A 16,454-nucleotide genomic window follows, 5' to 3' on the forward strand; every position below is an offset into this window, starting at 1 on the left:
CACATCCAAAGTTCGTCATCTTTTCTCAAGCAGTTACAAAAATAAAAGGCTTGTGCTGGCCTCACCCTATAGAAGGAAATAAACAGGACCAATCAATTTTACAGTGGTTGCTAGAGAACGTTTATCAAATTTTGTTTTTTGGACAATTCCCAAATTTAAAGAGTGAGCCAACACACTCCTCCCTAATTTCGAGAAGGAACCATCAATGTATCCATATCTTATAAAAGAGAGCGGAACCTTGTACTCAATAATCTAACCACATAACGTATTAAAGATTCATCAAAGAAACTACATTAGGTTAATAACAGACATTAAGTCATACTAATATTTGACATTTTTTTATTCACATAAGGGGATACGTAGGACCACCCAAAATTTACAGTAGGGTCTAGAGAACATTTATCAAATTTTATTTGTTGACAATTCCCAAATTTAAGGGGTGTGCCAAAGTACTCCTCCCAAATTTGAAAGGGTGCATCAATATACCTATGTGTTGTGAAAAAGAGGTGGACACCTCTACTTAACTATATAATCATGTAACATAATAAACTCTTAGTGAATTGGATAAATTAGGTCAAAAACCTCCGAAGTTTTAAAATTTTGGCAATTTTATACCCATGAAAGGGAAAGATATGGACTACCCAAATTTATAATGGTATATATTACGGTCCTAGAGAACACTTACCAATTATTGTTTTTTGACAATTTCCAAATTTAAGGGGTGGGCCTCGGTACCCATCCAAAATTTAAGAAGGGTACACCAATGTAACCATGCCCTATGAAAGGGGGTAAACCTGTATATATATATATATATATATATATAGGCGCGGATCCCAAGGGGGCTACATCGCCCCCTTGACGCTCAGGTAGGCTTCAATCCTGCTTTACACTTGATAAAGCGGCAAACTATGGTTTTGCAACTTCCTTGATTATATTATAACCGTCACCAGGTTATAGAAGTATTTTTGTGGACGTTCTGTATATTTCATAAAGACAGTAATTATTTTTCGATTTATACTTTATTCTGCGACGCAAATAAGTTCTTTCTTCGGTAGGAATCGCCTCTTTCCCACACAATTGAACAAATAAGTCTTTCATCGTTTTATATTTAAAACATTGTTTTGTGGTGAGAACATTTCAGTGAGCACCGAAGCTTCTCAGTGTTTCTCCCTGACTTATTAATATGCACAGTATATACTCTACAGTTATTTGGAACTGAATTAAGTGCTTTCTTTAATCATTTATGGAAATTTGCAGTAGATTAGAGCAGATCAGAGCAGACACGGTGTCCAAGTGTCAAATCGTCGCCAGTCACATTGCTTTACCAGTTTCACAGTCAAGTTACCGCAATGTCTCGTCGTGGTGACCAGTGGACGAATATTAACGTCAACTCTTTTTTATGTTCTATTTGCATGTACATACAGGTGATTTAACCTGAGTGCTTTTAAGAATGAACTGCCAACATTGGTCAGTGAACCAATGCAGCTTGTAAGTTCGAGGAGTCTCACTCCGGAATTGTGAGCAGCAACCAGCACGTCGCGTCGGGAATCAAGTACGATGTTGTGCTAAGGGGCACAAGCTATTAGCCTGTGAAGGACGTTTTATTACGGCTAGCCCCAATCAGTAAATCCCAGGTTCACCCACCTTGTGCGCAGCAGTTATAACACTCCCTCCAACATTATCATTCCACTTTGGAGACTACATAATTTTGCTGAAGACTCGTGTCGACTCTTCAAGACTGTTTGGAGCAGCAACTATATTACTTCGTGGGATTATCCCGGCGACTTTTCCCCAGTGCTAATCCCCCAAGTGCATTAATGGTGTGAGAAAAGTGTATTTAGTGAAATCGTTATCTTAATCTTTAATCTTAATATATATATATATATATATATATATATATATATATATATATATATATATATATATATATATATATATATATATATATATATATATATATATATATATAAGTGACAAAGGGCTAGAGTATAGCGAGAAAATAAAGTGTGATTTTATTAAAGGAAATAATTATACGTATGCAGTGTTGAGTGTTGTGATTATTTTTCTAATTCGTTATTTTTTTCAATAGTATTTTAAAATATAAGCATAGTGTCGTTTAATGAAGTGTGCTTTTGTTGTGTGTATGAGTGGTGTTTGCGTGCGTTGTGGTCTGAGTGACCGTCTAATCGTACGTGAGGTTTTCAAGACGAGACATCCGAACCTCTCGGCGCCTAATGCTCATCCTATCATTAAGACCGGCGGGCAATTCGGAGAAAATTAAGTAATCCCTTGTAGGAGATGTCTTTCAACGTCCTACCCAGGTAAGTCCAGGTCTCCGGAAAATACTCATCGGCAGGACAACGGGGGACAGACTACGGAAAGCGGTTACATAAAATTAATGGCAGCCCGAACAGCGACACGATTTGGCGATTACAATATCCTGGATCCGACACTCTATATATATATATATATATATATATATATATATATATATATATATATATATATATATATATATATATATAACAATGGTAGATAATAAAGCCTTATCAAAGAGGATATAATAGGTCAAAAACTCTCCGAAACTTTAAACTTTTGGCAATTTTTTGGCCGTGAAAGGGAACGAGATGGACCATCCAAGCTTACAGTGATATATATTAGGGTTCTATATTATAGTTTTTTTTTTTTTTTTTTTAAAAAAATTCGAACTAGGGGGTCTCCAGGGGACGTTTACCGGGACCGGCTTGGGAACCAGACAAGTCGACCGAGAGTTATCAAATTTTGGTCAAAGATACCTTGGTCCAGGTCCCACACCAAGGCAAAGCGTTTTCGACAAAATTCGAACTAGGGGTTCTCAGGGGGGCGTTTACCGGGACATGTAAAAGTAGTAGAAAATGACCGATATCAGTGTCGATTTCATAGTTTTCGCGGTCGCTGAGATCAATGGTGAAACTCCTATCGCATTAACTTCCAAATTTACCGTATTCGGCTGCGGACCAACGGGTCAACGGGGAGGGGGAATACCGAAACGTAAAAGTAATCCAAAATGACCGATATTAATGTCAAATCCATAGTTTTCGGGGTAGCTGAGCTCAATGATGAAACTCAAGACCGCGTTTACTTTCACATTTAGCCCCCCCTCATCTAAGAAACGGGGGCATTATAAAAAGGATCACGAGACATGTAAAAATAATCCAGAATGACCGATGTCAAATCCGTAGTTTTCGCGGTGGCTGAGATCAATGGTGATACTTTCATTAGCGATGATTTTCAAATTTAGCCACCATTGTGTGCGGGCCGGGACTCACCGGGGGTGGGGAATTGCGAGACATATAAAAATAATGGAAAGTGACCGATATTAGTGTCAAATCCATAGTTTTCGCTATCGCTGAGATGAATGGTGATACTTCCACAGGCGTTGACTTTCAAATACAGCCCCCATCGGCTGCGGGCCAGAAGCATTGTTTTTTCAAAATTGGAACCAGAGAATTATAGGTACTTTTACCGGCATATGTAAAAAGTAGTAGAAAATAGCAGATGTTAGTGTCACATTCATAGTTTTCGCGGTATTGGTTGGGGGTTGGTGGGGGCCAGATGAGATTTTTTCACAATACGAACCAAGGGGGTCTGAGGGGGCGTTCACCGGGACATGTAAAAGTAGTAGAATTTGTGTCGAATCCATATTTATCGGAGTTGTTCAGACGTATAGTGACACCTCCGATAGTGTTTCCGTTCAAATTCAGCCCCCATCGGCCTTCCCAATGAAAACACATGTACGTTGTTGGATATATATTCACACAACATATATCCAATTTTAGATATATTTCTTAATTGTTTTCCCGTTGTTCAGTTTGTTTACATTGATATTTTATCTGATCCGTGCGAAGAACGGGCATAACAGCTAGTAGGAAATGGTAAAGTGTTTGTTATGGACCAAATTACAATGAATTCAATTATATAGATAATTATTATAATTATAATTAATAATTATTTCCTTGTTGAATTATAGATACTTTTCAGTGGAAAAATTAATAAAATTTAGAAGTCCCAAATCAACGTAAAGTAGACCAACGTAAATGAAAAATGTATAAAATTTTCCATATAATTAAGCTTACAAACTTAAAATTTCTATGTAATTAAGCTAAGTTTCCATTTTTGTGTCGTTTTGTGCGCCTATTTCCTCGTTTTCTGCGTCACCGGAAATGGGTCAGTGTTATCCTACAAATATGGCGGAACAAGTTAATGCTGTTCCGTCAGGAACGATTTCGAGGTCGTTTCCTTCACATCGCCTTAGGCTTACAAAACGGTAAAAAAAACACGCACATTTTCACGTTTTGTAAATCAGTGGTAGTGGGTCAAAATGGGCATTCAATGTGGGAAGAAAACTGATCCGCTCTCCCACCAATATCGAATTTCAAGGTCGCTTTTCCGCATTGTTTAGTGCATATTTTTACCGTTTCTGCGCATATTTTCACGTTTTGTAGGCCAACGAAAGTGAGTCAAAGACGACCTACAAATATGGCAGAAAAAGACATATTCATTCCACTTTCAAGGTCCAATTTGACCCTCTTCCACTGATGCACAAAGCGACACAAAACATGCATAAAAAATGTGAAGGAAACGACCTCGACATTCGATGGTGACGGAACAGCATTAAGTTATTCCGCTATATTTGTAGGCCATTTTGACCCATTTTCGTTGTCGCACTAAAGTGGAAATAGGAGCACAAAACGGTACAAAGCAGGCACTATACGATGCGAAAGAAACGACCTCCAAATTCGATAGTGGCGGAACAATGGCTCTATTTCCTTATACATTGATGGACCATTTTGACGCATTTCTGATGATGCTCAAAACGTGGAAGTAGGCGAACAGAACGGTACAAAATACACACTAAACGATGCGAAAGAACCAACCCCGAAATTCGATAGTGGCGGAACAGTGAGCCATTTAACTCCCACTTTAAAGGCCCGTTTAACTCACCTCGGGTGATGCACAAGACGAGAAATAGGTGCAGAAAACTTTTTAAAAAAGGCACTAAACGATGCGAAAGTAACGATCTAGAAATTCGATAGTGTCGGAACAGTGGGTCATTTTCGTCACACCTTGGAGGCTCATCTTGACACACTTCTGGTGACGAACAAAACGTGGAAATAGGGGCACAAAACGTAACAAAACGCACTAGTCAATGCGAAAGGAAGGACCTCGAAATTCGGTAGTGGCGGAGGAGTGAGTCATTTTCGTCACACTTTGGAGGCCTATTTTGACACACTTCTGGTGACGCACAAAACGTACAAGACAGACACTAAACGATGCGAAAGAACCGACCCCGAAATTCGATAGTGGCGGAACAATGAGCCATTTAACTCCCACTTTAAAGGCCCGTTCAACTCACTTCCGGTGACGCACAAGACGAGGAAGTAAGCACAGAAAACTTTTTAAAAAATAGGCACTAAACGATGCGAAAGAAACGACCAAAAATTCGATAGTGTCGGAACAATGGGTAATTTTGGTCACACTTTGGAGGCCCATTTTGACACACTTCTGGTGACGCGCGAAACGTGAAAATAAGGGCACGAAACGGCACGAAACATTCACTAGTCGATGCGAAAGGAAGGACCATGAAATTCGGTAGTGGCGGAGCAGTGGGTCATATTAGTCCCACCATCGAGGCCCATTTTGACCGTCTTCCAGTGACGCACAAAACGTCAAAATACGCGCACAAAAGAGTATGCGATGTGAAATTAACGACCTCGAAATTCGATAGTGGCGGAACTCTTGGTCATTTTCGTCCCATCTTGGAAGTCCATTTTGACCCACTTCCGGTGACGCACAAAACGTGGAAATAAGGGCACGAAACGGCACGAAACATTCACTAGTCGATGCGAAAGGAAGAACCTCAAAATTCGGTAGTGGCGGAGCAGTGAGTCATTTTCGTCCCACCTTTGAGGTCCATTTTGACCGTCTTCTAGTGACGCACAAAACGTCGAAATAGACGCACAAAAGGGTACGCGATGTGAAATTAACGACCTCGAAATTCGATAGTAGCGGAACTCTTCATTTTCGTCCCACCTTGGGGACTCATTTTAACCCACTTCCCATGACGCACAAAACGGAAGTAGACGCACAAAACGGCACAAAACGATGTGAAGGAAACGACCTCGAAATTCATTGGTGGCGGAAGAGCAATAACTTGTTCCGCCATATTTGTAGGTCTATTTTGACCCACTTCTGGTGATGCACAAAATGTGGGAATAGGCGCATAAAGCGACACAAAACACGCACAAAAGATACAAAACAAAGTACCTCGAAATTCGTTGGTGGCTTAACAAGTTAATGACGCCGTGACACCAATATAAGTATATACTGTAGTTCTTACCAGGGGGCACGGTGGGTCAGTGGTAGAGCGTTCACCTCCGGTGCTTGAGGTCCCTGGTTCGATCCCAGCTCGCGCAGTTTGGACTTTGTAGTGGACAAACACCGTGCTCGTGGATTTTCTCGGGGTTCTTCCGTTTCCTCCCACTTTCTTCATTTCATTCATTTCCCATCATCACCGTCTTCTTTAGCCTAACCGGCATAATCGTGGGACGTAAAACTAAAGATTTCTTATTATTTTTTGTAGTTCTTACATCAAGGCTGAGAACTGCACGGTCCAATTTTTTAGCCAAAGTAAAAGCCCAACCGGAATAGTGATGTCAACCGGCTCGGCTCGGTTCAACTGAGCGTACAGCTTGAGCTGGCTTGGTTGGGATTACCCATCGACTGGGCTCAATTGAGCCAATGGCTTGAACCGGCTCGGTAAAGACGAGTCATCGACTTGGCTCGATTGGAGCCAATGGCTCGAACCAGCTCCGTTGAAACGAGTCCATAGGCTGGGTTCGAGTCAGCTTAACTGAGCCGATGGCTCGAACCGGCTCGGTGGGGTAAGCAGTCAGCTTGGTGCGGTTCGACTCGTGTGAGCCATCGGCTCGAGCTGGCTCGGTTGGATGAGCTGTTGGCTCGGCTCACTTCTCGGTTCGGCTCGATAAGTGAATGAGCTGTGAGAGAGCCGCTTGAGTCGTTGACAATCCTAAACCCGGGTCGAGCAGTTTTGAACATGTTTGGCTGGAGTCCCATAACTTTTAACAATTTTTGGCTCGAGCCCGAATACTTGCTCCTCCTGAACTCAAACCAAAAACCTCGTGACCGATGTCCTTGCCTCCTGAAGATTTCTTGACGACCGAGATCGACAGTTAACTAATTTTTAGTATTCCGATACAAACCGCCTATATTCCATGTTTATACAAGTACACGGTGTTATAATAATAATTCGTTATAGTAGTAGTATCATTGATAATTATATTGTCTATGTAGGATACTTGAAGATAGTAGTACTTGGAACTACACAAAGGATTTAGCTCCAATTGGCTCGACTCGACTGGAAACTCGATCCGAATTCGAGTCGAGTTGGGGGAAATTTTTCGAGCCGAGATCTCGAGTCGAGCTCAAAGATGTCTGCTTCGAGTCGAGTCGAGTTTTAAAGAAAACTCGCTCGAACTCGCTCGTGCCCATTCCTATTGTATGAATGACGGGCATATAGAGTTCTTTCGAGGGGGATAGAACCATAAACATAATATATTTTTAAAAAATACTTAGTTTCACGGCTTTCTTCCCAGGGGGGGGGTAAGGGATGGAAGGTATTCAGCATTTCTTATAAGTACCTTATTTGAAATATGTAAAACAGTAACAAGTGGACAACACAATATACACACATCTTCTTATCTTCAGTTTTAATTGCTGATTTCAATTGCAATTAACAATTACAATTAACAATTAAAAGTTTCAATTGTCAATTGACAATTAACAATTAAAAGTTTCAATTGCCTGGTGACCAATTAACAATTAACAATTGACGAAAATTTAATTGCAAATTTTATGATTGAATTCAATTGCAATTGATTTTCAGAGCAATTACGTTCAATTGATTGATCAATTGCAATTGATTTCAATTGATTTTGCCCAACACTGCCCTGTACACACCCATATAACCATATAAGGTAATAATGTATCAAAGAGGATAAAATAGGTCCAAACCTTCGAAATTTACATTCTTCCATTTCTTTCCCATGAAAGGGTACGATATGAAGCCCCAAAGCTTACATAGGGATATATATTACCCCTCAGCCATACTACCATACCAAATTTCTAAATTAAGGAATTTCCAAAATTGGATGAGGGTAGTCCTAAGTATCCCTCCCAAAACTGAGAGTGGGCCAATGTAGCCCTACTAAAATCAAGGAGGCACTGACCACTATAACGTCATACCACTTGATCGGACCAAGTGACGTCCCTTAGCCAGTCCAAGCCGAGTGAGCCATAAACCTGTCCCTACTCCTGCAAGGTTCCGAAAGCGTTACATTTTCGGTTCCAAATACTATCGCTGCTAGATCATGAAAGAGCATGTCGGTATATAATTTGTATTTAATTTTATGAAACATTTCGTCATCCTTCCTACCTTTTAAAGATTTTTGTTGTGGAAACATATACACGAACAAATACATATATTTGATTACCTTGTTTAGGGTCATCAGAAAACATAACCAGTGGAAGTTTGACTTTTGGAAGCTACTGGAAACGATATCCTAAGTACCAATGCGAATACGTTATACCTGACTCATCCATAATTCTGTATATAAAATATATACTGGATATATGATCATGCAATGGTAAATTCGTTATTATTTTTCCTGTAATATTTGTGCCTCATAAGAATTTAAAGAATGCCTGGAGGGACGGTGTGTGTGTGTTGGGAAGCGGGAGGCAGCAAAGCCGATTTCACCACCACTACCAACGTAACTTCCCTCTTTAAGAACTCTGGATCTGCCACTGTATGTATATAATAATTAGTTGTTGCATAGATTAAATGTTATTGAAATAATAATACTGCACTGGATGTGAGAGAAAATAAGAAGAGATAAAGTGAGGAATGAGAAAGTAAGGGCACAACCAAGCTTTAAAGATGTCTACGAATATCCAGAAATCAATACTATAGTGGTATGGCCATCTAATGAGAACAACAAACAACTACGTGGTCAGAAGAGTGACGGCAAGGGATGTGAATAGGAAGAGATGTAGAGAGGGACCAAGAAGAGGATGGATGGATATAACACTGATCACCAGCTGAATTAGATACAGCAGGACAATTGCAGAAACCGCCCTGCAGAGGCTCCACTAATGCATGTGAAAGAAACACATCGCGCGTGTACTGCTGCCGTGTGCTTCCTCTCTCGGTATCCGTGTCAGTGCAGTGTGTGATGGGTAAGATGAAGGACCTGATTGCATTTCACCGTGGTCAAATCATAGAGGCCAGACGACTGTGTGGCTCGATTTCGGAAGTGGCTGCGGCACTCAGATTTTCAAAGGCAACTGTGTCAAGGGTATATCGTGAGTACCTGAATTCCGGTAAAACCTCACCCGTAGGGCAAACTGGCGCAGTCAGGGGCGTGACGACAGGAGTAGGCACCAACTGGTCCGCATCGTAACAGCCGATAGACGGGCCACAGTGTGTCAAATCATGGAGAGGTTCAATGCAGGACAATAATGCCGTGTTAACAGCCACACAATCCACAACTACCTACTTGCCATGGAGGTACAGAAGCCATCGACCCACACGAGTATCCCTTCTAACAGCACAACAACAGGAAACAACGTCTAGAATGAGCAAAGGAACAACGCCCCTGGATCGTGGAAAAAGGTTGCCTGTACAGATGAAAATGAAATGAAATCTTGAAGTTTTACGTCCCACGGATATGCCGGTTAGGCTAAAGGAGACGGTGATGATGAGAGATGAGTGAAATGGTGGAATGAAGAAAGAGGAAGGAAACGGGAGAACCCCGAGAAAACCCACGAGCACGGTGTTTGTCCACCACAAAGTCCACACGGCGCGAGCTGGAATTGAACGAGGGACCCCAAGCACCGGAAGTGAAAGCTCTACCACTGAGCCACCGCGCCCCCCTACCTGTACAGATGAGTCACTTCCACATTGGTACATGGCGATAGACGGGTACGGGTGCGTCGCCAACCCGTGCAATGGATCCATCGTACTAGCAGGAAACTGTGCATGCCGGTAGTATGCAGATGTGGTATTCTCATTTGAAGCATATTTACGTGGACTGAAATGGATCCTCTAACACGTGTGACACGGCCCCTCACAGGTGAATACTTTTGGTTGTCCATGTCCTGTCATTTGCTCGGCTGCAACATCCGGATGGCGACCTTATCTTTCAGCAGGACAATGCGCCGGCCACCACTCTAGGATTGCAGCAGACTGGTTTGATAAGTACTCATCTGATCTGGCAAAACATCTCTGGCCATCACAGTCACCGGACCTCAATCCCATCGAACACATTTCTGACACCATGGAACGACGTCTTCGGGCTGTGGACCTCCTCAGACCAACCTGCGGGCTCTATGGGACTTTGCTGCAGATATGGATTGAGATGCCACAACAACACTTCAGGAGCTTCGTGGAGTACATGCCGCGGCGGGTAGCTGCTGTTATCAGAACGAAAGGTGGTGCTACACGGGATTAGATAGGTATATCTAACTCAACTGGTGATCAGTGTACTTAAAAATTACTTCAAAACAGGGGAAGTATTCTGGGTCATGGGGAAAACTGATCAGAAATGATCCCACGTACGTGGGAAAAGACGGAGAAAAGGATGATGATTAGAAATATGTATTTTCAATTTTATTGATTAAGAATACATTTATTTTCTTACGTTGGCCTCTTTTCAATGAAACCAACTGGAAAGTTTTCGCTGTACACGGTACATAGAGCAAACTGCGAATACTGAATTCGAAATTGTAAAAGCCAAAGTATTTCCATTTTTGGATTTTGAAATACCATGATATATAAAGATATACTGTATGTATATATATATATATAGTCTTACCCTATAAATATCAGCATTCTGCATCAATGAAAAATGTATAGGTCCAATGAAGTAGTGAACATATTTGCTTTTACTTCCTTTCCAGTACAAACTCTCTGATATGAAATTGCTAACGTACGTTTTCCCACTGCCGGTCCAGCCGTGAAAACTTAAGACTAGAGCTTTGGAAGGATCACTTTTACTGATATGCGCTCTTAAAGCTTTGTTAACTATCTCCTCCACTAACGGTTGTCCATAAAGCTTCGTTTTAAAGCTATGCTGTAAATCTGAAAATAAATAAATAGATAAATATGCTCGTAAATACAAGTTTCACTACATAAATACTAGATAATTTACATTTAATGTGGCAAAAACAATTATAACGTCCTAAATAATAATAATAAAAAACTTTGATTTTAATGTCTCACAATTATGACCTTTAGGCTAAGGGAGGCGGATTTAGGCAAGGGGATGTGGATTAATCAGTAGAATAGGAATGCAGAAGGAAACGAGAGTACCCCGAGAAATCCCACGGACACGATGTTGTCAACCACAAACTTACTTGGCCGGGGATCGAATCAGGGACCCAACGCATCAGAAGTAAGCACTTTACCACTGGGCTACCATGCCCCCTCCTTCTCCCTCCTTCCATCCGAAATAAAGATAATGATCAAAGCAGATGCTAATTCTAAAGGATCAATGAAGAGGAAAATGTGAATTCTCGTGCCAAAATAAAATGACTCTCTATTTTAATGTTACATACTTATATCGTTTATGCTAAAGGAGACGGATAATTGAAATGAAAATAAACTCTGGTAAACAGTGAAAACGATCACGCATTAGAAGTTTCAAGACGTCTCTGAAACCAAGTATTCTGTTAACATCTCTTGGGAGTCCTTTACCCGTACTTCTAAGCTTCTTCTTGTCCTGCCAATACAGCCCTCAAGACAACTGCACTTTATTTTGTAGACTAGCCTTTGGCTAGCTGGGGACTCCATTCCCAGACCAGGGGCCGCGGTGGCTCAGTGGTAGAGCGTTCACCTCTGGTGCTTGGGGTCCCGGGTTCGATCCCAGCCCCCGCCAAGTGAACTTTGTGGTGGACAAACATCGTGTGCGTGGGTTTTCTCGGGGTTCTCCCGTTTCCTCCCACTTTCTTCATTCCACCAATTCATTCATTATTCATCATCACCGTCTTTTTTAGTCTAACCGGCATAACCGTGGGACGTAAAACTCAACGATTTCATTTCATTTCATTCCATTCCCAGACTCCCGTGTTTGCTCGGTCTACGGCCTCGCATCTCTTATGTATTAGCCTCTGCTTCAAGAGTGAATTTCATGCATTTGTTCTTAATATTTCCTGAATTCCTCCAGCTGGAGGCTTTGCCCGCAAACCCCCGCGTCTGCTCGGCCTATGGCCTTGCACTTCTTATACCCGACTATCTAAAAGATAAAATTTTGTATCCCAAGAAAACGCCCATTTAAATTACATGGGAATTTCTTCATCCCCTTTTGAAACCGTTAAAAACTAAAAATTTTTACTTTTGGCAATTTGCTTGCAGGTTAGTCCCGAAAAGTTACAATCATACTGAATTTCATCATTATAATCCTGAAGGAAGTGCCTAAACATTTTGGGATGTAGAAAATGGCCTATATAAATAACATGGGAAACATTTTTCAGTTTCCCATAAAACCACTCTAAAGTTAGAAATATTTATTTTTGGTGATTTAATTAAGTAACTCCAACGAAAATGTACAAGCACACCGAATTTCAAGTGTTTATTCCAATTACAAGTACCTGAAATATGAGATATGGTCCTGAAAAGGTCTATTTAAATAACATGGGAAATTTCCTGATACCTGGTAAGTCCACAACTTACTATATCATTATTACTATAAACATATATCGATTTCTCTTGTTAAGCAAGTATTCTTGAATAAATTAAAAAAAAAAAAAAAAAAAAAACTACAAAAGCACAAAGTGCCTGTTATATTACATGAGTCTGGATGTGGAAGTTGGTTGCTAAATTAGAGAGAGACTCAGAAGCAAAGAAATGAAGGTTATACAAGGCAGAAACTTACGATAAATTTGTCACCAAATATCCGACTGATATTCAATTATTTGTTTAGTAATGAATGAATGAACGAATGGAAGAAAGTCAGACAGAAATCTAGGTGCCTAAAATGGGAAGGGATACGGGAAATAAATGGGGATGCTCGTAAAAAATAAGACATCTTTGAGTGGATTACGACACCGTATAGGCTACGTATTTTACCTACTCAAGTCTTAGCTTTATTTTATCAGTCACAGGTAGGTAACATTAAAACCATAGGACAAAATTAATCACAGAAGAAACAAGAAAAAAAAAGTATATTGAGTAATATTAGATCAATTAGTCGAGAAATAAATAAGAAGACGCAAAGGAAGCATGTCTCCTCCAAAAATCATCAATTTAAATTCTAAGGTGTATGTAATCAATTATTCATGCAAGAAGCTCCTTCTGTAAACATCCAACTAAAAAAAAAAAAAAGTGTTTTGAAAGCTTTCGGCGATTTGATATTAACAGGGAAAATTTTTTTTAAAAAATGTGTTAATAATTATACATACGTGTAAAGTTGTGAGTTATCCATCCAGTATTGCAACACTCTGCAAAGCTGCATACTATCTTGCTACCCGCTTTATATAAAACTTCATATCCTTTTCTAAAGTAATCAAAAAACGATTCACCATTCACAACCACTATGAAGACTAGCATACAATAGAACACACATCCTGCAGTCATGACCTGAAATGACAATAAATAAATAAATAATAAAAATCGAGAAAATAACTGATCGAAGACAATTTTATAAGTTTTATATATATATATATATATATATATATATATATATATATATATATATATATATATATATATATATATATATATATATATATATATATATATATAAGTATTCCAAAATTCCAAAAATGTACTTATGGAAGCCACAGGATGCATATTGAATATTTAACCCTTTTAAGTTTTTTCGGTCGTTTTCGACCGATATTGTATTTGTCTTAAAGATTCGATTAAAAGAGAACCAAGAATGCTATTTAGTTCCGGTTTTTTTTTTTAAATTTTCCAAGAGAGGAGGCATTCAAGAAAGCCCTGGAAGGGTCTATATGCTTCCGAGCGTCAGAACATAGGGGGGTATGACGTCATCAATTTACAAATTCCCTTTTTTTAGGGAGGTCTAATTTCAAGATTTTTTGATGAGCTTCTCTTTAACACTAGAATCCTAATATTTTCCATACACAATCAGTGGACCCATTAGTTTTTATGAGATTTTTTTCGGATCTCTTCGTCAACATAGAAGGGGGGTTCAGAGGGACAAAATGGTAAAAAAGGGATATTTTTTGACCAAAAATCCACTTTCGCGATTCTTGCTCCACTCGGCTACATGATAGGGACATCTGACTGGTAGGCCTACTTTCTGAAAGCCTACTCGATTCTGAAGAGAACGACGTATGAATCATCATCCTACGATAATTAGGGACGTGTCAGGAAGTTTTTGAAGTTTGTATAGTATCCTTGGGAAATTTCGGAAATATTCGCAGAAGAGGAAAATATTTTTTCCGCCCTTAGTATTGAAGATAGGAGATTGGTATTTGGCACACGTAATTAGTACCATAAGTAACATTTTTTAAAGTGATTTCCAGATCTCTATGTTAACCCAGGGCGGCGCCAGAGGGCCCCAAAACGGGGAAAAAGGGGTTTTTCTCCAAAAATCCCTATTTTCCTCACTTGTAACCTCCTTAGGAACGTCGTAGGGACGTGCTGGTAATACCATCTAAAGACCTACTCTATTCTAAGAGAACGACGTATGTATCATCATCCTACGATAATTAGGGACGTGTCAGGAAATTTTTGAAGTTTGTATAGTATCCTTGGGAAATTTCGGAAATATTCGCAGAAGAGGAAAATATCCTGAATTTTTCCCGTCCTTAGTATTGAAGATAGGAAATTGGTATTTGGCACAAGTAATTAGTACACTACGTAGTATTTTTGAAAGTAATTTCCATATCTCTATGTTTACCCAGGGCCGCACCAGAGGGGCCCCAAAACGGGGAAAAAGGGATTTTTAAGCAAAAATCCCTATTTTACTCATTTTTTCCCTCCTTAGGGACGTCCGAGGGACATGAGGGTAATACAATCTGGAAGCCTACTCTATTCTGAAGAGAATGGCGTATGAATCGTGATCCTACGATAATTAGGGACGTGTCAAGAAATTTTTGAAATTGATATAGGGTATTCTGGGACATTCTGGGAATATTCGCAGAAGAGGAAAATATTTTTCCCGTCCTTAGTGTTGAAGATAGGAGATTGGTATTTGTCACAAGCAATTAGTACACTATGTAGTATTTTTGAAAGTGATTTCTGGATCTCTATGTTTACCCAGGGCCGCGCCAAAGGGCTCCAAACCGGGGAAAAAGAAAATTTTTCAACAAAAATCCCTATTTTCCTCGCTTTTTCCCTCCTTAGGGATGTCCGAGGGACATGCGGGTGATACCATCTGAAAGGCTACTCCATTCTGCACAAAACGACGTATGAACTATAATTTTACGATCATTAGGGACGTGTCAGAATTTTTTTTTAATTTGTAGGGTGCATTGTAGGGAATTTTTGGGCGTTTTTTTAATGCTCTCTCAACATGGGTAAAAAATTTTCCCGCCCTTACTATTCAAGACAGGAAATTCGAATTTGTCACAAGTAATTAGTACACTACGTAGTATTTTTCCAAATTTTTGGAGGTTTGTGCACAGACCCGGTAGAGCCTCAGGGGGGGGGGCAAACTTTGAAGAAGTTTTTTTGGGGCAAAAAATTCCGATTTTCCCTCAAATAATTCCCTTCTGGTACATCATAGGGACATGTAAGTTGTACCATTTGAAAGGCTGTTCCATTCTGAGAAAAACGAGGTATGAACCATGATCCTAGGGTAAATAGGGATGACACTGTCGCTGCTTATCTGAGACTCAAGAAAAACGCCGAAAAAGGCAAGAATTTAAAAGGGTTAAAAGAGAAAAGATTTCTTATTCTTTAATCTTAGAAATAACAATATCAAAACAGACAATTTCAAGGCTTCACTGGTATCTTTCCCTCCATAAATAATTATGCTTACCATATGCTTACATTTTGCAACGAGAAAAAAAGAAAAAATAAAGTAAATTCACAATATGTCGACTAAAGAAGTAGAAGCTACATCACATTGAAAGACGTTACAAGGCAGTATCGTGTATTTTAATGTTAAGAAATTGTCTACCGAGTTATAGTGAAATGTCAAAATTGTAGAGTTTCGTCACCGAAGTTAAATTATGAAACTGCATAAGAATATTTTTTTTCCGTATCAGCAGCAGGGTAGTTGTATTTCATTTGTTCCTCGAAACTGTACCAATAAGAAGTGGATGCGCATTAGTGACACGCTTCTCATTTCTATTATTAATACAACAAAGGACCTATCCGGTTTGCCCTAAGGACCAGCCTGTCACGTGATCAGGTCAAAAGT

General features: G+C 39.7%; 1 protein-coding gene across 1 annotated transcript in view; it reads right to left on the bottom strand.

Moving 5' to 3' along the window:
* LOC145690193 (torsin-1A-like) overlaps positions 1 to 16,454 on the bottom strand; it is a 57,507-nt gene that overhangs the window by 31,461 nt on the left and 9,592 nt on the right. Inside the window, exons 2-3 of the mRNA XM_081764842.1 lie at positions 13,519 to 13,696; positions 10,935 to 11,200 (exon numbers count right to left, since the gene is read on the bottom strand). Coding sequence (XP_081620968.1) covers positions 10,935 to 11,200; positions 13,519 to 13,693 — 441 coding nt within the window. The 5' untranslated portion in view covers positions 13,694 to 13,696. The remainder of the gene's footprint in view (positions 1 to 10,934; positions 11,201 to 13,518; positions 13,697 to 16,454) is intronic.

Source organism: Thermobia domestica, chromosome 7 (assembly GCF_964235325.1).
Source record: "Thermobia domestica chromosome 7, izTheDome1.hap1.1, whole genome shotgun sequence".
In the NCBI taxonomy this organism is placed as follows: domain Eukaryota; kingdom Metazoa; phylum Arthropoda; class Insecta; order Zygentoma; family Lepismatidae; genus Thermobia; species Thermobia domestica.